Source organism: Haliotis asinina, chromosome 9, assembly GCF_037392515.1.
Source record: "Haliotis asinina isolate JCU_RB_2024 chromosome 9, JCU_Hal_asi_v2, whole genome shotgun sequence".
Taxonomy (NCBI): domain Eukaryota; kingdom Metazoa; phylum Mollusca; class Gastropoda; order Lepetellida; family Haliotidae; genus Haliotis; species Haliotis asinina.
Window position 1 is genome coordinate 45,387,830 of NC_090288.1, and position 25,978 is coordinate 45,413,807.

Sequence of the window (25,978 nt, forward strand, 5' to 3'; positions counted from 1 at the left end):
AGTACAATAGAGCTTTCAATATCGTGGACGGGGCTGACACTACCCTTATGGCAACCAGCATGGGACTAGGGGCGGCAGGCGTTGGGTTGTTAGCTACCATCGTGGCCGCACCTATAGTGCTAGGTATTGAAATAACGGCAGGGGTGGCAGGGTTGGCAGGGTTGGCAGGGTTGGCGCTTAAGTTAGTATCACGCAGACTGCATCGTAAGGCATTGAAACACGACGAGATCAGGGTTCTGGCCAAAGCAAAGCTCAACACAGTGAGTGAGCGTATTTCCACGGCACTCTCTGACAGTAAGATCTCAGAAGAGGAGTTTCGTTCAATCCTCTCTGAACTCACAAAATATAACGGAATGAAACAAGATATTCGATCCAAGTCTCGTAAGTCTGCTATCAGCGAGGACGAGAAAAAAAAGTACATAGAACAGGGGATACAAAAAGCCCAGCAAGCCTTTATTACGAACACCAAAGTGATCGTAGGCGGTTCACGTTAAACTGTTTCATTGATATAAACGTGTATTGATCGTACCGTACGGCACAGTGTTACCTCCTACCAACACACGGTAAACGTGACATAGGCACGCCAACTTTTTTGTAGTAGGGGTAATAGTAGCAAGAGCTAAGGACCCAACCAAAGCCTTATTTACTAAATAAGGCTTTGTAGAGACTTTTCTTGAAAGTGGTCCAGAACCCCCATTGTATATACTACTGGTAATTATCGACATTTCTGGCCTAGTCAATGAAAACAGTAAAACCGAATAATCATACGCAGATAGTCCGAACGTTTCTGATTACTTACACAGTATTTACGGACAAACGTTCATTCGCAAAATCGTTTGTACCCATATCGACGACGCCACCATTTTATGAGAAGTCGGTCAACAGCAGTGATGTCATACGTCAACATTGTTGCACGTATTTGGTATTTGTTTGAGGTGAGAGTCGGTTGAATAATATAACACAATCACCCTGTCTTGCGGATTACACTTTCACTATTTATGCATATTTTGTGTATCGTTGAGATAAGTTTTCATGAAACTAATTTCATTATCGACATGTAGTAGATCTATTTCATCCCCTAAGCAAAACTGACAAAACTATTTAAAATGATTTAATTATTTCATGGAATGTATATGCACACATTTTCAAAGGAATTGTCTTGTTCATTGAATTTGTTGTTGTTCTTTTTTGATGAAAACAATGGCGTATTTAATCATTGGCCAGGTACACGTTTTTCACAGATGTCACTATCATTGCTTTCAATAATTACGTGAACCAAACACCACAATTAGTGTCCTCACCAACTGCAAATTCTCCGAAAGTGATATACGTTACAATGACTTGGTGTAACCAAAGCGGAGTTATGCCCCTTTATCTATATAAGACTAAGACCTCTCCCTCCCTGACGTGACAGAAGTAAATCCATTTCAGCACATGAGTCATTTTTAAGATCGAGTTTATAGCTGTACTTAGGTAGATGAAGTGCTCCTCAAACAAACGTCTGGCGCAACGATAACTTGTCCAAGAAGTTAATGACGCTCTAAAGATACCCCAGAACCTTCATTAAGCTAATTACCCGCTAATGACAAGGAGTCATTAAAACGTTAGTACAACAGAATTTAATGATACATTAGTTAATGAACGTTTAATGGCACGTTGATGCTTCATTAGAGTTTGATACAGCCGGGTCCGGTATTATTAATGATTGACAATACATAAGAATTTTCGCGATCAATACAGTATTCTGAAATTTACATGTTCAAATACCTGTATGATATTTGTCATGGCGGGTAGGTGTCAATGCCATTCATGAAGTGAAGAAATTTTGTAGTCCAGCATAACCTTGTCCTTTTCATAGCTTCTAACCATGCATCCGTGTTTATTGAATATTCTGATTCAATAACTTACATGCGTCATTTTAGGTAGTAGTACTTTGATCCTGCTTTTATTGGTGATTTGGGGTAAATAAATTACATGTCCGTATGTGTCTGACAATTTGCGTCGCTGAATCCGGACGCGCATCCATTAGAACAGTGTCCAGTCATCTTGTCACATACTTCCTTGTTGTCCAGGCAGTGACATTGTTTGTCACAGTCGTCACCAAACAAGCCGTCACTGCAAACTATGCAACAGAGACAATACTGACCTCTCCGCGTATATGTGTTAAATACCGAAATGCATAATGCAATAGTTCTTCAAGTGAGTATATCATGAACAAAACTATTCATCTTGACATTTTGAAAGGAAGCGGCCTATTTGAGTGCATTTATTTTCAGTGACGTTAAAAAACGAACCGCTTCTAAATATCTTATTGATAACAATAAACATGTACGCACGGGAATGACAGTTAGCGCCGGTGAATCCAGGGATGCATCCACTCGAGCACTTTCCAGTGATTTTGTCACATACTTCCTTGTTGTCCAGACAGTGACATTGTTTGTCACAGTCGTCACCAAACCAGCCGTCACTGCAAACTATATAATCAATTTGGTACAGTTCGAATACTTTTAACAGTGAGATACACATTGAAATTTTATTCAAGGAGGCACTCTCCTATCACTCGCATGGTGTATACATCTACTGAGAGGTCAGATCAGAAGAAAACGACACTTAACTCCTTTCAACTAATTTTAACTTGGTTCCATGAAAAAAAAAGGGAAACATCAAATTTGAAAAATTCTTAAATGGCAAAAGGTACCACTTCAGTTCATGTTTTATACATGTACCACGGTTTTCAAGTTGTCCTCCGGAAAGGAGCCCACCGCCTCCTTTTGAAAGAACGTCCAAATTACTTCCATGAAAACCAAAAAAATCCCCAAATCCGTAAATAGCACAAGTTTTTTTTTTCATAAACAAATTATGCTCCGGAAATGACATCCACCATTTTTGAAGTCCATGGAGACTGAGGAAAGTCAACATGCATAAAAACTGAGGTTCTTGAGAGGCATTTAGAAGTCGGTATTCTAATATACGACAAAATGTTATGGATGTCAACTTCTTCTTTATTGTTTTCACAACGTTTCTGGGCTATTCCTTGCCCCTTCGTCAGGTGCACCTGACAATAAAGAAGAAGTTGACATCCATATCATTTTGTCGTATATGCATAAAAACTGTAAATAGCAAAAGGCAACACATTAGGTTCTGTTGATATATCTGTCATTTTCTGTTGAACAATGTTAAATGAAACATAATTTTCGTTCTGGAAACGAATTGATTACGACACGAACAGACAGGCTGACAACTAGGCGGGCGCATTTCATGCGAAGGGGGGTGGGTTGGCAAGAAAAATAAAAAGAACCATCACAATATATTTTAGAGAATTCACATGCTATTATTTCCAGTTTCTCAAAAAACGTTCTGCGGATACAGAATTATCTCTTTTTTGATAGTATTATAGATCAATGTTAATTGTTAAGACTAGGGTTGGGTGGTACATTTGAACTCATTTATATTTAGTTTTCAAATCAGTCAAAGTGTTAGTAGCAATAATGACTGATTTTGGTAAATTCCCTTTCCATTTACTGGACCGAAGTTCTCTCATCAAATAGTGGACGCAATGTTTACACCAAAAGGTTTCGTTGGTTCACGCTTGGCAATGAAACATGATTTGTGGAACATCTTAAGAAGAGGAATAAGATGAACATATTAACTAACCGATTATTGCACTTCTAGCTTCTGTTCTGAAGTTTGGGTGTAACTGGGTACATACCAAATATCTGCACTTCACACAGAGTGAGAAATTCCTGCCGTGTCTGTATTGTAACTCTGTTTCCTGATAATGGCTGTCTGCAGGTGACGTCCGTTATATAATCAGGTTGTTTATTCCGTGGCAAAACGTAGCAGATCTGGTTGTCTACCAGAATCTCCATGCCTTCATATCGATCTAGCCCTGCAATCGTATGCATTTTTGTAAATGTCAGGAGTGAAATGTTTAGTGTAAGTAATTACGATGTTTCAGTTTGCTTACATCACAATTGTCTATATTCTTTATTTGCTATTTAACTTGGATTCTATGATGATCTAAGATCACATCAATTGCAGGTTCTTTATCTGTCATAATTGATACAGACGCTAGAAAACTCACATGATTTGCGGAGATACAATTTCAAGCGGTGTATTTTATCATGTCTGCTTGAATTGGGAAATACTGTCCATGATGGCGTTCTATCCCTTTCGTCAGTGTGAGCACATGGACTATCTCGGAGGTTATCTGAAACTCTTCCATCCACCGCATAGTTCGCTGTCAGGTTCAGTGGCCGTGAGGTCTCATACGGTTCATAGTACACGGAGGATTGAACTGCAATTGCTCCGAGTGCAACGTTTTCTGATAAAACAATTTTGTTAGATCAATTAACTTTTTAAAAACTATTTGAGTGTCAGTTGTCCCTAGACATAATATACATTAATTTAACATTTGCAGTGTTCAGGTGGTAACACAAAGTAGTGCTCTAACATGATTAAGTAACTTATATTGCTATGTGATAGTGGTTAAGATAGTTGGGGGAGTGTTTGATAAACAGAAAAGCGAATAGAACGCTAGAAAAACAGACTACATACAACAACACATGCACACGTAATATTAGACCATGAGCCAGAGAACCTAAATCTACATATACAATCGTCTGTAATGGCTCCACGTAATTCGAAAACCTGAATTGTATTCAATGTAAATTTACATGGAGGTGGTTTTTAAGGTAGCACAAAATCAAATACACATATGCGAAATGTGTATCAGGACACTGCGGGACTTCATTGTTGAGTTTTCTCATTTAGTAGTGTTTCCGTTTACCCTGAATAAGAAACAAACCCAGCATTATCACTGGTGAGTACTGTATTCGGAAAGTATTATGTTTATATATTTGCTTGCTTGTTTCATGGTGGGATTCTCAGCGGATAAACACACTACTAGTATTCATCCTTTTTCAGGATATTCTTCACCTCTGGAATGTCCTTGAAATACATTGCATTGGTGTTAAATAGATATTCTGACAGGAACAAGTTACATGTACGCACGTGTTTGACAATTTGCTCCGCTGAATCCAAGAGTGCACCTGCTAGAGCAGTGTCCCGTCATCCTGTTACATACGCGGTCCAGACAGTGACATCGTTTGTCACAGTTGTTACCAAAGCTGCCATCACTGCAAACTGCATAACAGTGATAATGTTCATCCCTGATATAATATTGTTCAAGGATACGAAAATCAAAGCTCATCACCTACCTAAAATTCTAGTGAGACGTTCATAATGCAAGTGTGACATTTCAACAAGAAATTAATATTCCTTATACATTTTGTCACCCTTCTTATATTGGTGATTTTGGGTAAATAAATTACATCTACGTACGTGTCTGGCAGTTTTTGCCGCTGAATCCAGACGTGCATCCACTAGAGCAGTGTCCAGTGATCTTGTCGCATACTTCCTTGTTGTCCAGACAGTGACATTGTTTGTCACAATCATCACCAAACCAGCCGTCACTGCAAACTTTGTTATAGTGAATGAGTTGGGTTTCACACCGCTTTTAGCAAAGTTCCAGCAACGTCAAAGCGGGATACACAAGAAATGAAATCGAACCCAGGTCTTCGGCATGGCGAGCAAAACACTTGTAGCACAAGTCTAACCCACCACCCCGCAAACTATATAATAATGATTGTATTAGACTCATACATGTACGCTAAGCGAAATACACACTGAATGTTCAAAGAGTAACAACTACAACCTCTCTCCCTCAGTCATACAAAATGTGCCAAAAGCCTGGGTCATCACGTTCCAAGCACCCTGGCTTTCTCAGAAAGACTAGCTACGAAGCGGGATACCAGAAGTGGGTAGACCAGATCCGTGAATATGCTAGTTGTATGTCATTTGTTCACTGACTTGATTCTCGGGATTTATCCACTGCCGTGAGCTTGAATATTGCTCTTTGAGGCATAAATCTTCCATTTGGCAAGTGGACGTCAGATTTCAAAGGGGGCCAAACCTGGTTTGGACTGTGGGGGCCAACGTTGGACCAGTGTTCGTAAAACATCATTGGAACACTGTCTGTTTTATTCATCATTTTCTGCAGTTAGACTAAAATGTCCAAGAGTGCCATCATACAGCATGCAATAGATTCTTCAAGATGAAGTCACGTTGAACAGTCACTATGAAACAAGCACCATTAAATGCACCCTCTCTTATGTAGGGTCCTTAGTATAGTGATCAATTTTCAGCTGTTTCAGCTGTTTATATACGAGGTTTTCAATGTCAGTAACGAATCTCTCAATGTAAGTGGTTAAAACTGTGTGCAACATTTGTTCAACCAAAGCACTTGTTTCTATTTTTTTCACGTTGTTTTACTGAAAACGACAATACTGAGAATATGCCTCTGACCTCTTTAATAATACATGCATGGATGTTTATAAAACAATAACATGCGTTGTACCATTTATAGTTCCTTCTCACTGCGCAACTCCTTTCATAAAGCCGGATGTTTTGGCGTTTGGGACTGTAAGCAAGTGCTCTGTACGTTGTCGCGTGAGGAACCCATTTGCTTTGTGTTATAAACAAGAGTGCCTTTACATGACACTGTTTTCTAGTTGCTATGTGGATATAACTCTATTATGAACACATTAGTATGCATATTTAACCAGGTAGGATCACCTCACCTCACTCCTTCTGAACAGTATGCTAGATGTACTCATAAAAATAGATTTAGAATCTTTCTGTATCAAAGTTCGTGCCGCATTGTCTCCCTTCATTCCCTCATATATTGGATACCAATTTTTACTCTTGGCCGCTGATAAATGCTTATTAATCACTGGTTTGGGGTCTTGGGATAACGTCATCTACTTCTTTGGTTTTATTTCCTTTTTGTGTGTTTGTTTTGCTTATACTTCTGTAAAGCAAAAATGTTCCCATGTGTTATGCTTGTTAGACATTACATTTACCATACTCACTTCTGAGTGGTATATACATGGTATATGTGCCACTTTCTTAAAACCTATTGCATCCAATCTCTAACTACCATGCTACCGATCTGTTTATATTCCCATCTTAGTGGCTTTTTGTTCCATATCAAAATCGCCTTTTGAAATGACTCAGACTAAGAAAATTAAAATGATTTCATCAAATAGCAGTGGGTAACCGTTATGAACGTACCCAGAAAAAATACTCAATTCTCTGTCTACAAGACATTCATATTTCGCCCGAAAATGTTCATACTATGAAAAATAATTGGGGTCTGCACTGTATAACTGCTCCCTATAAATCCAACGCAAGAGGCGTTGCTATATTTAATAATAATGATATTGACTACACTAGCCATAGAACAATTATCGATGAACACGGAAATTATATCATTACAGATGTAACCTCAGAAGATAAAAGAATTACACTCACTAATCTCAATGGACCAAATAACGATAACCCAAATTTCTATAAAGACATATTTGAAGAAATTAATGATTTTTGAAATGACACAGTCGTCATTGTGGGCGACTGGAACATAGTCTTAGATCCGTCAATGGATTTAGAGAATTACAAACACATAAATAACCCCAAATCCAGAGAAGAGGTATTGAACTCTCCGTAATATTACAACCCTTTTTATATTTGGAGAGAATTAAACAAAAGTGAACAGAAATATACGTGGTGGAAAAAAAATCCAAGGCAACAAACTAGATTAGACTTTTTCATTATTTCACACGACATATATGACTTAACCTTGGATTCCAACATTTTACCAGGTTATAAATCTGATCATTCTACCATTTCACTATTTTTTAAAACTCAGTTAGTTGCAATTGAGACTATGACTTTCACTATGTTAATAATTCAGGCACTCAACAATGTGGAGTTAAGAGATGGTGATTCTATACTGAATGGTGTAAAATCCTTCTGTCAAAAAACTTTATTCTGTTGATAAGCAAGACGAAAAATACTTTACCGCCCTAGATCACAGTGTAACCCCTACCCTCAACGGTGGATTAAGAGGCAGTTTGGAAGAAGAAGTCAAGAATGTGAAAAATAGCAAAAGCCCCGGAATTGATGGATTCCCAATTGACTTCTATAATTTTTTTGGAAGGAATTCAAAGTTTAGATTCTTACATTTGTCAAAAATATTTCAGAAAAAAATCAAATGTCCATAACTTGGAAAAGAGGAGTAATAACTTGCATACCTAAAGCTAACAGAGATAAAACATTTTTGAAAAATTGGAGACCTATTACTTTATTGAATGCACTCTAGAAACTGTTCGCACATGTATCACTAACCGTTTAAAGAAAACCAAACAGACTTTATTCCAGGTAGAACTCTTTGTGAAATCACAAGATTACTCTATTATATAATGTTTGATACTAATCAAAAACATATCCCAGGTCTAATTCGCCATATAGATGTTGAGAAGGCTTTCGATATAGTGTCCAAAGAGTTCCTGAATATTGTTTTAGCTAAATTTGGTTTTGGCCCTGAAATCCCTCGTTGGATAAACATACTTACATATGAAACAACATCATGTATCATCCAACATGGTAAACTCTGATTTTTTTCGGAAATGAACGCGGATGCCGGCAAAGGGACCCGCTATCACCGTATCTCTTTGTTTTTGTCGCTGAAATACTTGGTTGTATGATTAGAAATAATGAGAACATAAAAGGTATCATGGTTGACAATAATGAGTGTAAATTAAACCTATATACAGACGATACAGAACTATTTCTAGACGGAAAAGAACAAAAGGGGGGGGGGGGGGGTTATTGAAAGCTTGGAACAAGTCTTGTAAAAAGAGTCAAGTGAGTGCAGGTAATATTTACGAAATCCTAGTCCAACCACTATGGTTTAACCATAATTTCAAAAATCCATCACATTACAATAAACACTGGGCAAGTAAAGGCATTCGTTCAATTAAGGACCTATGTGACAATACCGGTTTTGCGTCATTCGACTGACTGAAGGAAATATATGACATTAAAGGCACATACCAGGACTATTTGCATGTCTTGAATATACTTCCTTATACTTTGAAATATACTATTAGACACTCTAGAAATATCCCAGTTTTTGAGTTACTCATAACTGAGTGTCACTCCAATTTCCTGAAATCAAGCAAAGGCATGAACATTTTATGACGCCTTGATTTCCGATCTAGATTTACCTAAAATGTGTCTTAATTGGCAAGAATAGTTTGGTAATATCACTTATGATTGGAATCATAATTTTATCACTTATAGAAATGGTTTGAAAGATGTTAAACTAATTGATTTCAAGTACAAGTTTTTACACGGTATTATCTATACTAAGATGAACTATTGAAAATGAAACTTGCTGACAGTACTGTTTGCTGTTTTTGTAATGAGCTGAATGAGAATAATTGTCATGTGTATTCGGAATATAGAGTAACACAAACATTCTGGAATGAACTTGAAGCCTGGATAAATGACCATACTGAGAAAACATTTAAAATAACAAAATATCTTGTTTGGTTTGGAACATTATACACAGACAGATTATTAAACCATATTATCCTTACTGCCAAAAAGTATATTCATTCATGTTGGATTAATCAATACACTCCAAAACTTCAAAAGTTCATGTTTATTTTGAGAGAAATTTCCATTGCGAGGAAAAGTACATTGCGATAAAAAATAATAGTCTCCAAAGGCATTACAGAAAGAGGAGATATATATTCCCAACTTAACAAGGAAATTTGTTTTTATATTCGGTCAATATCTTTTGTAAAAATGTTAATTTTTGTCTACTTTACAACTCGACCTATCAAACTGTAAAATGTGAAATGGCAATGATGTACCCTTCGGAAATATCATTAAAAGATAAGATTGAATAACTAGTTTTAAATTTATATCTGTGATAATCTAGGTGTTTTACCGTCCTTCGTTTATTATTATATTTATTTTATACATCAATAATTTCAATAATTAGTCACGATATGGCTGAACTGTTGCCGATGTGACATAAAACAGTAACTCACACGCAACTGCACACAGCACTCACGGGAACTGGATCGATAAATTTCGCGAAAGTAAATATGACGAGCAATATAGCTTTTAACTAAATCTAAATTTGTGGAAGCAGATCGCAAAATCTCAACAAGGGGAATAAGCAGAGCATAACATGGGCATTTGGAGACCTTCACACTTGTGGCTGTTTGGATATGACAGTATACGTACCAAATATCTGCACTTCACACAAAGCGAGAAACTCCTGCGGTGTTCGTATGGTAACTGATGTTCCTGACAGTGGCTGTCTGCAGGTGACGTCTCTTATATAATCCCGTCGTTCAGCTGGTGACCACTCGTAGCAGCTCTGGTTGTCCACCAGGATCTCCATGCCTTTATTTTGACTTGGCGCTGTAATCATATACATTTCGAAGATTTAAGATACATTGTGGTGAGAAACAGTATTGCTTAACTGTGAGTTATTTGCATGTTTCACTTTAGAAACGTCAGAGAGGGTTTTCTGTTTCTTCACTGTCTATTTTACTCGAATAATTTGATGATCTAAAAATCAGATTCTGTGTCAGTCATGTCATAAAGCGTTGCTATAGACGCCTCAATACTTACATTTGTTGCTGAGATACAGCTTCATGCGGTGTATTTTATCATGTCTGCTGGTATTGAGAAATACTGTCCATGATGGAGTCATGTCACCACGGTCGGTGAGAGTACACGGACTGCTCCTGGACCGATTTGAAACTAGTCCATCCACAGCGTAGTGCGCAGTCAGGTTAAGTGGCTTGGTGATTTCATGAGGTCCATAGTAGACAGAGGTCTGAATTGCAGTTCTTTTCAGTGCAACGTTTTCTGATGAAATAAGTTTATTGGAATAGATAAAATTAAGTCATTTGAATGCCCATTGTCTCTCTGAACCTAACATAATTATATTAACATATACACTTCGTCAAGAGTTAGCATGATGTAGTGGTATAGTGAGTGAGTTTAGTTTTACGCCGTACTCAGCAATAATCCAGCTATATGACGGCGGTAAGTAAATAATCGAGTCTGAATCTGACAATCCAGTGATCCACAGCATAACCATCGATCTGCGCAACTGAGAACCGATGACACGCGTCAACCAAGTCAGCAAGCCTGACCATCGATCCCGTTAATCGCCTAGCATAGTCGCCTTTCTTGGGAAGCATGGGTTGCTTAAAGTCTATTCTACCCCGGACACCCGTTTCTCATGGTGAGATTCTCAGGGGATAGAAATACAGATCCCACCCATCTTCTGTCAAGAACTTCTTCATTATTAAACTGTCGTTGAACTACACTGCACCCGTGTTTATTGGATGTTTTGAGGCAATAGGTTATAATGTATGTACGTACGTGTTTGACAGTTTGCGCCGGTGTATCCAGGAGCGCATCCACGAGAGCAGCGTCCAGTGATCTTGTTACATATGTCCATGTTGTCCAGACAGAAACATCGTTTGTCACAGTTGTAACCAAACCAGCCATCACTGCATGCTTCAAAACAACGAAGTATATGTTCATGCATTCCAGGATGCGTGAATCAAAAGAAAGTCTTCACGCAAATATCATGACTAAAATCAAAAACTACTACTCTTTTGTGTACTTTATGGTAATTAAAGGGGTTTTGCATATGTCCTCTGGTTTTTGTAGTATAATTCACTGCATTTCGTTGAGTATTCTGGGTAAATTAATTAAACGTGTACGAACGTGTCTGACAGTTTATGCCATTGAATCCAGGAGTGCATCCGCTAAGACAGTGCCCATTGATCTTGTCACATACTTCCTTGTTGTCCAGACAGTGACATTGTTTATCACAGTCGTCACCAAACCAGCCGTCACTGCAAACTATATATAAAAAGTCGCATCACTTATTTTGGTTGCATCACGTCTGCACGTTAAATGCCGAAATGCTCACTGGAATCAATAGAGTTTTGCGAACATGATATTTTTGCGAAACTTGCGAATGACTTGAGCTCGCAAAAATATCATGACAATCTGTTGGTAGAATGCTATGAATAATCAGCAAACAACCTGTCCTGTCTTCGCTTTATTATTCACCACTTCATATAAATAACAATAGATCTAGACAAAACACATATTAAGCAATGACACCAACGCGGAGAATGACTAATTACTAGCATTATTCGCACTCACGTGTCACATGTCAAACAATGGATACCTGAAGTCACTCAATCAGTACGTCCGATAGTCCAGACAGGTGCCAACCACGCAACACACATTTCTTAGAGACTGTTTGAAAGGCCGAAATCAAGGGTTTCATGACACTTATCTGGAGATCAACAGCTTCGCCGACACTGACAAAACTGGTCCTTCATCAGTGCCAATTTATTAGAGTCATTCCACTTAATTTAATCCCTTTGAACTGTATTAAGCTTAACTGGCCTATGCAGCAAGTGTGTTTTTTAGGAATACATCACTGATTGCATACATGCGGAAGTACTCCACTGAATGGTGTTCAAGATTAGCGGCAAACTTTAATATGTGATTGGATTTACTCCACATAAAACTTTCAGATGCAAGTAAGCTTTGAAACTGTCAAATTAAACTATGTTTTGAGAATTAGGCACGTCGCAAAAATATCGTGACGTAAAAACGTCTGTTGGTCGCCACTCGCAAAATTATCATGAAGCAAAAATTTCGTGATTTACAGTATTTACATATATATATATATATTTTATATTTTTTCAGGTCTGGTTGTTACTGCTGATATGTGCATATAACTTTCTCCGTACCGAAAATCTGCACTTCACACAGAGTGAGAAACTCCTGCGGTGTTAGTATGGTAACTGTGCTTCCTGACAGTGGTTGTCTGCAGGTGACGTCTGTGACATAATCAGGTCGTTCAGTTGGTGGCCACTCATAACATATCTGGTCGTCCACCAGAATCGCCATGCCATCATTTCGACTTGGCGCTGTAATCGTACCATTTCATGTGATAAGTAATAATAAATGTCGGTGATGAAGAATATTGAGTAATAGTGAGTTAATACATAAATATTTCACTTTTATAACATCGGAACTTTGTTCATCATTTGCTGTTATTTTTACATATTTGGATGATCTTGAAAAAAGCCATCCGTTCCAGGTTCTTTAAAGATGTATCTATATGCCATAAAATGGATGCTTTACACGCTACAATACTCACGTTTTTTGCTGAGATACAGTTTCATGTGGTGTATTTTGTCATGGTTGCTTGTTTTGAGAAATACTATCCATATTGGAGTCGTGTCTGTGGTCTTAGTTTGAGCACACGGACCGTCATTGAAGTCGCTTGGAACTATGCCATCCACAGCATAGTCCGCTGTCAGGTTCAGTGGCTGGGCAGTGTCATTGCCTCCATATATGTAGTAGTCAGAGGACTGATCCGCAGGTTGTTTCAGTGCAATGTTTTCTGATGAAACAATTCCTTCAAACTTCATAAATTGTATTTATTTCAATCAACATTATCGATATCGAGAAAAACACATTTGTTCACAAGTTGACAAAGTATTTACGTAAAAAGTTTTAGCAAGCTATAAACAACCAAGTTAATGTGATTATTTCACGATGGAAGGGCAAACTACAAAACAAAATGAGCGTGTCATCAGGAAACCAGATTTTATACGACATTATTAGACTCGACCCGTGAAGATCCGGGGCAAAACAGGCCTTCAGCAATCCATGCATGCCATAGAAGGCGACAATGTTTGTCGTAAGAGGCGACTAACCAGTTCGGGTGGTCAGGCTAGCTGACTTGGTTGGCACATGTCATCGGTTCCCAATTTCGCAAATCGATGCTCATGATGTTGTTCACTGGATTGTCGGTCCAGACTCAATTATTTACAGACCGCCGTCATATAGCTGGAATATTGCTGAATGCGGCGTAACACTATACTCATTCACTCATTATCACTCGCCCTTGGAAGATACTGCAGTGTGATCATTTACTTCAATATTACACTAGAGTATTACCGGTAGACGTTTGACGCCATAGTGGTTCACAGTTACGGCGTCACTATGCGAATACATTTGTCACCAGATTTGATCTTGCTTGTCTCGAGAATAGCTGAGTCATGACACTGTAGGCAGTTTCTATCAACGAATGGTGGAAGGTAATAAACAGAATACCGAACTCGCTTCCGTGATATGCCATTTTTGTTAAACTCGTGAACGTTTTAGTATCAAACGTTTTGGTATCGAGATTTTGCTCGTTTCACACCAAATCATTAACTCATTTAATAAAAAAATGTATTGGTCGTTTAGTACCATCTATATGTATCCTCTCACTGTAGGCGCACTTCCTTGGGCACTCTCACACGTGCTATCCATGTATTAAATTTTATCCTAACGACTGTACGATGATGTCGGTGTGTGGGTCAGTTTGTGAATTAAACTGTGAGTGAACGAATCGTTATTTAAATTAAAATATCTTAGAATAAGCGTGGTTAAAGAAGATGAAATCATAAAAAAAAATAAATAATGGGAATAGTAATTTCACGTGAGCACATGACCAAGCGAGAATTTCTTCAAACTGATGAACAATTTAAATAATATTCACAGCCCATGTGAGTTACATGGAGGTGATGTCAAAGAGAACGTGTAGTGGGGTTGGCAGGTGTGTGACGTTTGTGGTCAGAACATTGTGGAATAGAATGCAACTGAGTTTTGTTTGAATATTCGATGATGTATCCTTCCCCTACACTCTCACAAATGGCAACATAACTGCTCACGTTTCTGGCAGGTCGGACCGAACCATCCCTTGATACACCCACTATGTTGGCGACAAGTGGTTGCGTGAGACTCTGTGCAGGTACTAGCATTGGAGCAATGGCATTCTCCAGCTGCAATAACAAAAATGTTCCACTGCAAGAGCAAGATACAAAATGAGTTACTTCCTTCACAATGAAAAAACTATAGAACAGTCCTCATCGTTTTAGCAGTGTTGCAACTGTTATATTGCGGCACATACAAAGGTAAGAAAAAGACATGAGTGGTTTTATCGTGGCGGCAATGAGGCAGCAATGTTTTGTATGCAAAGAGTTAGTGATTGAGTGTAGCTTTACGCTACACCATATCAGCGAGTCTGACCACCCGACCCCGTCGGTTGCCTCATATGACAAGCATGAGTAATGATACTGAAGATCAGTTCTAGCCTGGATTTTCACGGTATATTATAAACTGTTCGCTGGTCACGAGAGGGGTATGCCCGAGGGGTGAACAAAGCATTTACCTTACTGAACACCTCAGTGTTAGTTTTCAATTGTTTGAACCACAGGTATTGGATCGTACACTTCAGACAAAAAGGGTGAATCAAACAATTCGAATCTTGTCTTTGAAGGGCATTTAGAAGTGAAATGCATAAGAATGAAGATTTTATGGATATCAACTTCTTTATATGAGAACACAACGTTTCGGAGTTAATGCTTACTCCTTCATCAGGTGATTGAGAATGGGGTACAGAGCTATATTTAAAGGACCCAGCAGTGAACACCCTAACCCGAGAGGATGCATCTACCAGATCCCTTGCAACTGTGGCGACCTATACATTGGAGAAACGCTGAGACCAATCAACACCAGAATGAAGGAACACCAGACCTCTGTCAGCAAACTCGACCAGAAATCGGCCATCTCTGAACACATTCTCAAGAACCCTGGACATTCAATTCGATGGGAGGACACTAGGATACTATCTACCAACAACAACAACTGCCCAATCTACCCTTGTACATCCTTATCTACTTGTGTTTGTACATCATCAACCCTCATGTAAACATGCTCATCAACCCTCATGTAGTCATGTACATCATCCTTAATCCCCAATCATGTGTTATGTAAACATCATCCTATCATGCGTAGCTTATCACCATAGGCTTCCATCCTTATCCCCAATCATGTACATCGTCCTTACCCCCTACCTGTATTATGTAAACATATCCCATCATCTGTAATGTATTACCATTGGCTTCCATCATTGTTTTCATAACTGTCGGGTTCAAATCAGCGCTTGTTTATACTGGCTTCCAGCTTTCGTTATTCATTCCACTTGTTACTTTGTTATTGTTTTACCTGTACATATAAATATAGCTCTGTACCCCATTCTCAATCACCTGATGAAGGAGTAAGCATTAACTCCGAAACGTTGTGTTCTCATATAAAGAAGTTGATATCCATAAAATCTTCATTCTAATTCGAATCTTGAATCTTTTCCCGCGCGTAGTGTCTCACTAAAATCGCCACGTAGTAATTCCCCTTCTTAATATTCACAGGGACTTCGTTTGGCCGTTTTCCCAATCTTTATTTATGGAATGCGAGGCAAATCTCTTTATAGCCTTCGCTGGATTGTAGACAGCACGAGAAAAACATATTTGGAGTTATCTCCCTTCTATCGATTTACATTGACACGGTAACTTCCATGCATCATGCCGTGATTCAATGTAATTCGAGATAAAGAAATGCTACCATGATGTGCCGAATGAGTTGCCATTGAAATGTACCTCGCTTGAAAGTGAAAATAATAGAAGAGCGCTTAGCTAATCAGTAAACGACATTTATGTGTGAGGTAAGCTAAATAAATGTAAAGAATAACGAGTCAGTGTGGTATCTGTATTATACATTTAACTATCATGATATAAATGAAACAAAGCTATTGACGGAGGTTCCCAATAAAATACACACTGCCGTGAGAAACATTGGTGTAAATAGTTGGGTACGTCCTGCCGATATGTTTTGCTACATTTGCTTGATGTTATACAGTGGAGTGAAACGAAATAATTATCTCACCAACTGCTGTGAACAGTCCGTACAGCTCGAACACAAAGAAGAGCCACATTGCTATAGTCCTTGTAGAGCCTATATAGATGAGAAACAAAATTCTTTATACACAAAGCCAATATGACCAGAAAACATCACGACTTAGTTCAGTTGTGGCAAATATTATGACAACGTGGGTTATTGTCGTGAGGTCCCGCACAAGGCGGACAGCGCGTACGTTTATTAACTGTTAATGAAAATGTAATTACAGCAATAATGTCTTCTCAAACTGTTTACATATAACCGTTGTATGCTGTCTTTAACACATTGTGTAATTCCCAATGCCGTCGAACTGAAATGTTTTAAACTCTTTTCATATTAAATCACCCTGGGAAGGTATGCAAATCCCATTTCTGTCAAAAGTGTTTTTGAAATTACACGTTTTTAATCCTACTGCTTGACAAGTACACATTAGATAAGCCAGCGCAATGTACACGTTTGTGACTCGCAAGCAGGGCAAGTAATCTGGACGAATACACTTCGTTGCTACAGGTAGATTGGCGATTAAGCACGTGCAATACATGCTGGCCGTTGCGTGAAAACAATACCGCTAGTGTTTAACACGTGTCTCGTAAAGCGATTTAGGTCAGCAGGATACCATCACGACACGATTTGCACAAAGGAATTGAACTTTTCAATATGTACACGACAACTTGTCTCCCTCTTGTTTCAAACGGAATGTTCTGGAGGGCGTTCCCATCTATGCAAATTGGGGTCATTTGTCAGGTCATGACTCATCTAATATTTGTCAAGCAGTGAAATACTTTCTTCTTATGATATTTTGTGTGAGCTGTAGCACAACTGCCAACGACCGAAGGGCTGATGTCAATCAAGCAGGTAGCAAACGTAAGTCCCCATGGTCCGAAATATGGTCATATTCGCTCAGTTGTTGGCCCAAGGTTATATGCTAGTTTTATATATAAATCTGTGCCGGACTAGTTATTTTACTCTCCTTTGCAGTCGTGTAAGCATACAGGTTTGTTTTTTATTTCAAATATACATTAATGTTCAACATTCAGTCACGATATGACTGAAATATTGTCGATGTGACTTTATATTCCAATTCACCCAGGGTTAAATGGTTGGGCTTTTGCATGGGTCCTCTCAGGTACAAATTGTTGTTTGTTTGCCGTTGAACACCACATTCAGCAATGTTGAAGACTGTAAGGTGGTGGTCCGGATACATCTGACCACCTGACAACTAACATGGGGCAGTTACTGAAGATCGACTTTAATCCGGATCTTTACTGGTTTGAAACGATGTACACATAGATAAAATCACGATAAACCGTGTTGATAATGATTGTGAATGCCAGTTTGCTTTCTAGTGTGCAGGCTTGTCCATGGATTGATGCTGTTTCAGAATGTACTGTGATCCGCTAACCGTCGAGTGCAATCCGTATGAAGTGTATGACGCCGACGGCATAACACACACGAAAGGATGTACCACAAACACCAAATAGCAATACAAAGTTCAAGTTTGACACATGAAAGGTTCATGTCGCATCCGTGCATCAGTAGAACTGTCCCCTGCAATACTCTTCTTCATCCAGGATTGTTTAACTACTGCTAGACACATATTAGATGATCCTGCGCACTAAACGCATTTGTGACAAGAGAGGCGGTACAACGAATTGGGCGAGTACACTTGGCTGCTACAGGTAGCTTGACGATTATGCACGTGCAATACATGCTAACCTTGACATGAAATCAACACCGCTACTGATTAACACCTGTCTCGCTACTGTTTAACACCTGTCTCAATACTGTTAAACAGATTTCAATTGTAGTAAAAAATGTCCAAGTTAGGAAAACATGGGCAAATAGTTCATTCTCAGGCAAGGGAGATAGCACACAATGTTATCATGTATATGACAAAAATTGTGCAACCAAAGCAGACTCTCTTTTACAAAGTAGCCTTGCTACTGGACTCTCAACGGCAACTTTAAAGCGCATTAAGGCAGACGGTGGTAGGAGTGCGAGTGGACCTACATTTATCAGTCCCACCAAGTTGCGCAAACCCAAAACCTCCAGTTACAAACTTGATGATTTCGACCGGTGTGTAGTCCGTCAATTTGTACAAAGTTTATACGGCTTGAAAAAACAACTACCCACTCTGGATACGATGTATGATATGGCAAAGTGCGAGTTGAACTACAAGGGTTCTAAGGAAAGTTTTCGAAAAAATCTCAAAGACATGGGGTTTAGGTGGCGAAAAACGCAGTCAAACCGTAAACTTTTAATGGAAGGTAAAGACATTGTTTCCAAGCGTTTGCAATACTTGCGTGCAATAAAGAAATACAGAGAAGAAAATCGAACACTCATCTTTATCGATGAAACATGGTTGCATGTACACGAGATTGTCCCAAAGCGTTGGCAACTTGAGGGTGAAGTCTTAATAAATGGGGTTCAAACATCCGTCTGGCACCGGACCTCGGCTTATTGTGGTTCATGCAGGGGGGTGAAAACGGTTTTGTTCCAAATGCTTTGCTTGTTTTTGATTCCAAACTCAAATCAGCAGACTATCATGACGAGATGAACTTTGATAATTTTTCCAAACGGCTCCAGGAAAAGTTGATCCCAAACCTTCCACTGCACTCTGTCATCGTTATGGATAATGCACCATATCATAGCAAGCAAGTGAACAAATGTCCCCCAAGCGCCAACAGAAAAGGTGACATAAAAGCGTGGCTACAAAGGCACAATATCTCATTTGATGAGAAAATGCTTAAAGCCGGACTATTGTTTCTTGCAAAATGCAACAAATCGGGCCCTGTCTACAGAGTAGACACGATGTTAAAGCAACATGGTCATGATGTACTACGTCTCCCTCCATACCACGCAGAACTAAACCCGATTGAGTTAATTTGGGCAAATGTGAAAAATTATGTCGCTTCACAAAACTTGCAGTTCACAAAAAGTTCCTTAAAAAGTTGCCATAAATGAAAGGATGTCTGCAGTCGGTGCAAAAGAATGGTCGGAATGTTGTAAACATGTTAAAACAATTGAAGATGGTTACTGGCAACGCGAAATCGCAGTAGAAAGGGAAATTGACAGACAAGTGATTGACTTAGGACTTGCAAGTGATTCAGACACCGAGACTGATTCAGAGAGTGATAATTAAAACAGAAATCAGTAAGTCCGCCTAATTTTCCAGCATTGTTGTGTCTTGTATAATAATTGACACATACTATATCAAGTTTTTACTGTTCCCATTTTTTGTCATAAAAAAGAGTAATCTTTGGTGAGTTGTCTGTATTTTATATTTTTTTAGTCACTGATAAATCTACTGAGTCTGGTACTGAGTAATCCCCAAACCGACAAATTTGTGTACAAAGATATTTCTCACTGACTTATCAATGTCAAAAGGAATTTTCAGTTTTCTGTACACAATTTTGGTGACCATAATACAAATATGATAGAAATTTGGAAATATTGTTTGAATACTAACCGTTTCTCTGGAACCGGTTATATAAATTTCCATGACATGTATTCCCAGTCGATCACCAGCGGAATTATGGACGAAAATCAGCCCGTACAGAGAAATAGGAACAAAATTATGGGATAAAAATATTTCCCCCTTGCTACTCTGATTTAGCCACCACTATTAAGTAACAGAAAACTTTCAACATATTAAAAAGTTAAATGAAACACAATTAACTATATGTAGTTATTATCTGTTTAATATTTAGCAGACGAAAAGTCAACTTTACCCATTAAAACAACACAGCATATTCCTTCGAATGATAAGACCGCAATTTCAGGCGTAAGATACTGATATTCCACGCTAACCTTTAGTTAAGACGAAGACAAATAGATGATTGGGGCATTGACAAGCATTTTAGATATTCAACAATTTTGTTTAAAAAAACCAGGAAAATGTCATTTGCTTCGTGAAATGGATTGGTGGTCCTAAACATATTTGCTCAGTATATTGTGTTGATTCAATTCATTGGGATTGTACCTGTTCCCAAATCGAGTGTGCTATAACAGTTCATGCGTGAAACGCCCGGATATATATGTTAGCACCCCAAAAAGCTCATGTCCGTAAAATAAAACGAAATCATTGTTTTACATGTATGGTCTAAAATCTGAAATGGTGTATTTTAAGAATGTTTCTTTTTACACTTCACACCCGCTACACAGTAGCAACAAAACCTGTTCATGCGTCACAAATATGTAAATATCCCATTTGTACACGTACTGTTTGGAATAATATGGACAGTTCACTATTTCAAACCTTATCCAAGAGGTCACCATTATATCACTACCATTAAATTTCCAAATGGAAAGTGTAATCAGTTAGTTGTGTGTCATTGTATTCTCTCTATGATGTCAATCTTCAAACAAATCATGTAAATTTTAAGCAGCTTTTATCTAAGCACGAGTTCGGTCTCCCTGCCGAATCTGTCAACAAAGTCATAGCACGTTATGGGTTCTAAATACTGTAGAGAGGGAAATCTAGTTGCTTGTGGACATGGGGAATGCTTGGTGTCCGGTTTTATGGACATCGTATAAATATTTTCTGGTCTCCATTCAAGTAATAGCTAAATAAATGATATTTGACTAGACAAGCTACAGACCCTGTAACACTCGTGAACATATGAGCCAATACATTGCCAGATTACTACATGTGTGCTTGAATTAACATTTGATGGATTGTTTGTTGTTTAACACCAAAGTCGGCAACATTCCTTTGACATGTATATAACGGAGGTTCGTATATGATAAAGTCCAGAATAGAGAGTCCAGAAAGTCCACCATGACTATCCCGGATTTGTACGTGTATAGCATATTTGTGAACGTATGATACAGGTTAACGAATATATGTCAGAGTCAACCTCGTCGTATGAAAGTCCGCGTTCTGTTGTAGGTAAGTTTCAATAGTTAAATTAAATGACGTATAATCAATTCAGTATCTGCCGTCAATAACACCTCTTTACGAATATCCTACACGGACTTGTGATTGAACCCTGTTTGGCAAACACCGACAACAGCACGTACGGCAGTTTTCGATGAACACAGCAAATAGTTATTAAGTAATTATTCCATATGTATGGCAAGTGTCCAATGTTCGTCTCGAAGTTTCAATATGTCTTATGTAATATGTCTTTTAGTGCATCCATATAAAGCTACAGCAAAAAATTAAACGGCATGTCCCTTGTCAAATGAAAGTCAGGAAAAAGAAATGTTCTTGCAGTTTCGCCAGATTTTTTAAGCGTTTCTGTTCTTTGTTCTTGTGTTTCGATGGCAATCACATAATGCCATAATGGTTTCACAGGGGCTTGTATCGCTTGGAAACAGTGTTAGAAAGACATATAGGTGTACAGACCCTACCCATGTAAGATATAAATCGACAAGAGACAAGTGAGAATGATTACCGATGATTTCCAGCTCTATATAAGTGCTGTCAACGTGGCTGGCATTAACAAATTTAAAAGGTGACTTTTCGCTGTCTTCGGTGATCCATGATTTTGGCGTGAAATTTCGGAGAGGTAGCTGTTTTCGATGACTCCTGGCGTATAACTCTTGGAATAATGGCCGGATTGTGACCATTTATAACTCATTGTGTAGGGATATCATCTAGCTTAGGATCTAGAGGCCTCGGCGGGGCCTTAAATATTTTACGTGTTGAAATCTAACTTTGACTGAAGAGGGGCTGGTTTCGTCGTTACATCCCTTTACTTTTATATGGTATATAGGATCTATTCACTTGTATGTATATGTCTTTCTAACACCGTTTCTAAGCGAAAGAAACTCGTATGAATGGATTTAAGTGTTGTTTTCTTTCTATTTAACACCATAAGTACTATCCATTTTCTGTGGTTTTAGCCGTCACTGAGTTTTGACCAGTTCTAAATATTCCGAATAACAATCACACCCTTATTATTCATAAGAAATTCGCATCACAGCTTCCAACAGATCAACAGATGCGACGGATTGGATCCAAGTACACTCTGCAAACAAATCCGCGAATCGATCTTGCGCAGAGTTAGGTATTACACAAAACACATGCGCAGAACGGCAGAATTCAATATCAATTTTCCGCGAAGCACTTCCGCGTCGAGTTCCGGATTGTCGTCAGACACGAGTAGGTGACCAATGAAAGCTGAGAAATAGGTAAACTGGTCTGCATTGTTGCTTGACTGACAGTGTCAATCACGAAACGGAAGGTGCGTGGCGACATCGTTCATTTGTAGTGTATCCGATGTCAAATAACGTTGCGTGTGAAGCATTTTTCCTGCAATGTCCATAAACAGAAGAAGCAACGGTTTCGTGTGTTCGGTGATTACCCATGATTGGCAGTCTTGGCCTGTTGAGGTTTGACCGCTGTATCAGCTAGGTGCCTTACTGCCTTAATAATCGTAACAGTCCGTTTATATGGCGCTCATATACAGGCCCATTGCCCGCTCACGACGCTAGGTACATTGCTATCACAGGTCAAAGGACATTATTGTACTTTCCGATAATTTGTTCGACTCCATGGGAACCCTACAGACACACTGCCTCTTAGGCGCAATGAACTTCACACTCAAACTGCCAGCACATCCTCACAGGTACCCAGCTCTGTGAACAGAGGTGATGTGGATGTACAGATCTTGTCTAAGGATATTACCACAATGTTTACAACTAAATTTGCTGACGTGTTTAATTTGGTGATTATCATTGCACTAGACACGTTAAGTGTTCTATCTATTATGTGCTCCAGTTTTGTTTCATGAAAAGAAAGCATTATTCATGTAAACTAACTTTTGTTCATGTCATGAGACAGACATATTGTTTGGTACTGAAAAACAAAATAAACGTCGAGATAGCACACGTGTATTTATGTGCTGGTCTTTTATATTTGACATTGTTTGAACACGATCAGCGCTAATAAGAATATCCGCTTGGGCACACACACACATACATACACACATACACACACTCATACACACACACTCACACTATTTTTGACATTTTGAGAATGGAATTTTAGTCCCCAAATCAATGTTATGAATGCTGACCCAGTGCCGCGCGAACGCATTACTCCCAAGTTCCAGAACATGCTATGTTAAACATTATGACGTCATAATTCCAAACTGGAGTAATGTATATCTTACAAATTTGAGCATTCACGTAGAGAGAGCATCATGCGTGTGGTACCGACTAGTTTCGTATCTTACATCCTGTAATCTGTAATGGCTTTGTCACCTGAAAAACCTACCCATTTAATTTGCAGTAACACGAGTCTTAAATCCACTTTTACAGTACTTAAATGTGCATTGGTGTAGCCTAATAAATTAAAGCGCCCGTTCATACCACCAAAAACTGGATGCGATTCCCAAAATGGATGCAATGAGTGAAGTCAAACAGATAATCCAGTGATCAACACTGTGACATGATACAACAGGGTCAGCGAAACTCACGCCCCGATTCCTTTAGTAGCCTCTAACTACAAGCATGCGTTGCATCTACCCCGGATGTGCACGGGTATGTGATTGGCTTCGTACTGGTATTGATAGCTTAAGCACAATTGCAGAAGTGTAGATGAACCTAAGATATCCTACGCAACAAAATTTAAGGCATCGCTTAGCATTCAGGACCCGTGTTCATCTTCAGTGACTTAGCGTAATCCAGTTGTGTAGATCGATGCTCATGCTGTTGATCACTGTCTGGAACAAACTCGATTATTTACAGGCCACCGCCATATAGCTGGACTATTGCTGAGTGCGGCGTAAAACTAGTCACTCACTTAACATTCAGGTGAAGAAACCACTACTGAAAATGTATGTTACTCACCTACATGAGCTATGGATGGATATGTCGAGATGGCATTACCTGACAAACTCCTCATCTAATGTATGTGTTGTCCTATGAACGACCAGACTCAGTCAGAACCACCGAAGCCCCTTCCCTCAAGTACTGAAGCTTTCCCATCAGGACCTATATATATGTCGCATATGGCAGTGGGCGAAGAATCCGGGTTCACTCTGTTTTTGATGTGACCATTCATTTGTACAATGTCCTCTTTAACAATTGGCAACCACGTGCTGAGATGTTAGTGAGATATATGTTAGTTTGACGCTGATGAATAATATTCAGTTTCGTGACGGTATAACAGCTTGATGTGGGAGAAACGCCGGATACCAAACTTTACCTTTGTTCCAGTATGAGGAAACGTGAGAATATAGGCAAGGCGCCAACAAACCTTGAACCATAATAATGGTGAATTTGGGTTCAGACTCACGTCCCCTGGAGACTTCTCATTTCCCAAGGGAAGTAACTCGGAAAACCAACTATGCCAACTTTGGAGCTTACACGTTTTAATATGATTAAAAAAATGAGTGACACCACCTTTAGCAATATTCCATCAATATCACCAGAAATGGCCTGCCCACTATATACACATATACCATCGTGGAGAATAGAGCCTCGATTTTCCGCGTGACGAGTGAGCGTTCTAATCACTAAGGTAGCCACTATAGTCTCACTATACGGTACGTAGGTGATGACCGTGTTGAAAAATCAACGTAAAAGTTGTCATGAGTTCTCCCAGCTCGGCCAACAGATTGTGAACATCACAGGGTCATATACTAGTCTCTCTAATGAACTTTCCAAGGATTGTCAACCAGGTTATGAAATATTAAAATGATTTATGACATATGGACCTTTAAGTACGGTAATCATATTTGTCATTACACCCATATCCCAATGATCTTGCTTCAGTGTACAAACTTCCACACATTATTATCACCTGTTTGGTATACTTGTTAGATAGGAATTAACCGAGAACCATTTAAACAGTTCAGTCACGATGTGCGTTACTGATACTGTGTTGTTGTTAATGCGTTGTGCTGTATCAGGCCGGAGAATGTCATACAAGAATAACGAAATGGGTGGTATTTCGGTACCTTTGCCCTAAGGCTTAATAAACAAAATGATAGTTTATGAAGCATTTTTGAGGAACGTGTATTGGCGATAAACCAGATAGACTACTGTCATCAAACTGTTGTCATAATCCCCTGTGCAGCCCAATTCCATTTTCTTCGGTGTGTCTGCTACATTAGACGCAGAGTGCCTGCAGTACAATTACAGATATCACTAACCGATGCTGTGCCTTGCTGATCATGTATTCATACCTAAAACTGACATCACTCGACATACAGTCACCGTCACCCATGGTGTTAGGTATGCACATTTGTTTACCAGTTTAACATTCTTCATC

At 38.9% G+C, this 25,978-nt stretch overlaps 1 protein-coding gene across 1 annotated transcript in view; it reads right to left on the minus strand.

Annotated features, from left to right (window-relative positions):
• LOC137297279 (multiple epidermal growth factor-like domains protein 10) overlaps positions 1 to 16,789 on the minus strand; it is a 32,229-nt gene extending 15,440 nt beyond the window's left edge. Inside the window, exons 1-14 of the mRNA XM_067829292.1 lie at positions 16,741 to 16,789; positions 14,691 to 14,801; positions 13,127 to 13,372; positions 12,714 to 12,893; positions 11,668 to 11,805; positions 11,317 to 11,454; positions 10,555 to 10,794; positions 10,162 to 10,341; positions 5,344 to 5,481; positions 5,014 to 5,145; positions 4,085 to 4,324; positions 3,710 to 3,889; positions 2,337 to 2,474; positions 1,985 to 2,122 (exon numbers count right to left, since the gene is read on the minus strand). Of these exons, the coding sequence (XP_067685393.1) occupies positions 1,985 to 2,122; positions 2,337 to 2,474; positions 3,710 to 3,889; positions 4,085 to 4,324; positions 5,014 to 5,145; positions 5,344 to 5,481; positions 10,162 to 10,341; positions 10,555 to 10,794; positions 11,317 to 11,454; positions 11,668 to 11,805; positions 12,714 to 12,893; positions 13,127 to 13,372; positions 14,691 to 14,801; positions 16,741 to 16,789 (2,248 nt within the window). The remainder of the gene's footprint in view (positions 1 to 1,984; positions 2,123 to 2,336; positions 2,475 to 3,709; positions 3,890 to 4,084; positions 4,325 to 5,013; positions 5,146 to 5,343; positions 5,482 to 10,161; positions 10,342 to 10,554; positions 10,795 to 11,316; positions 11,455 to 11,667; positions 11,806 to 12,713; positions 12,894 to 13,126; positions 13,373 to 14,690; positions 14,802 to 16,740) is intronic.
• Between the last annotated feature and the right edge of the window lie 9,189 nt (positions 16,790 to 25,978).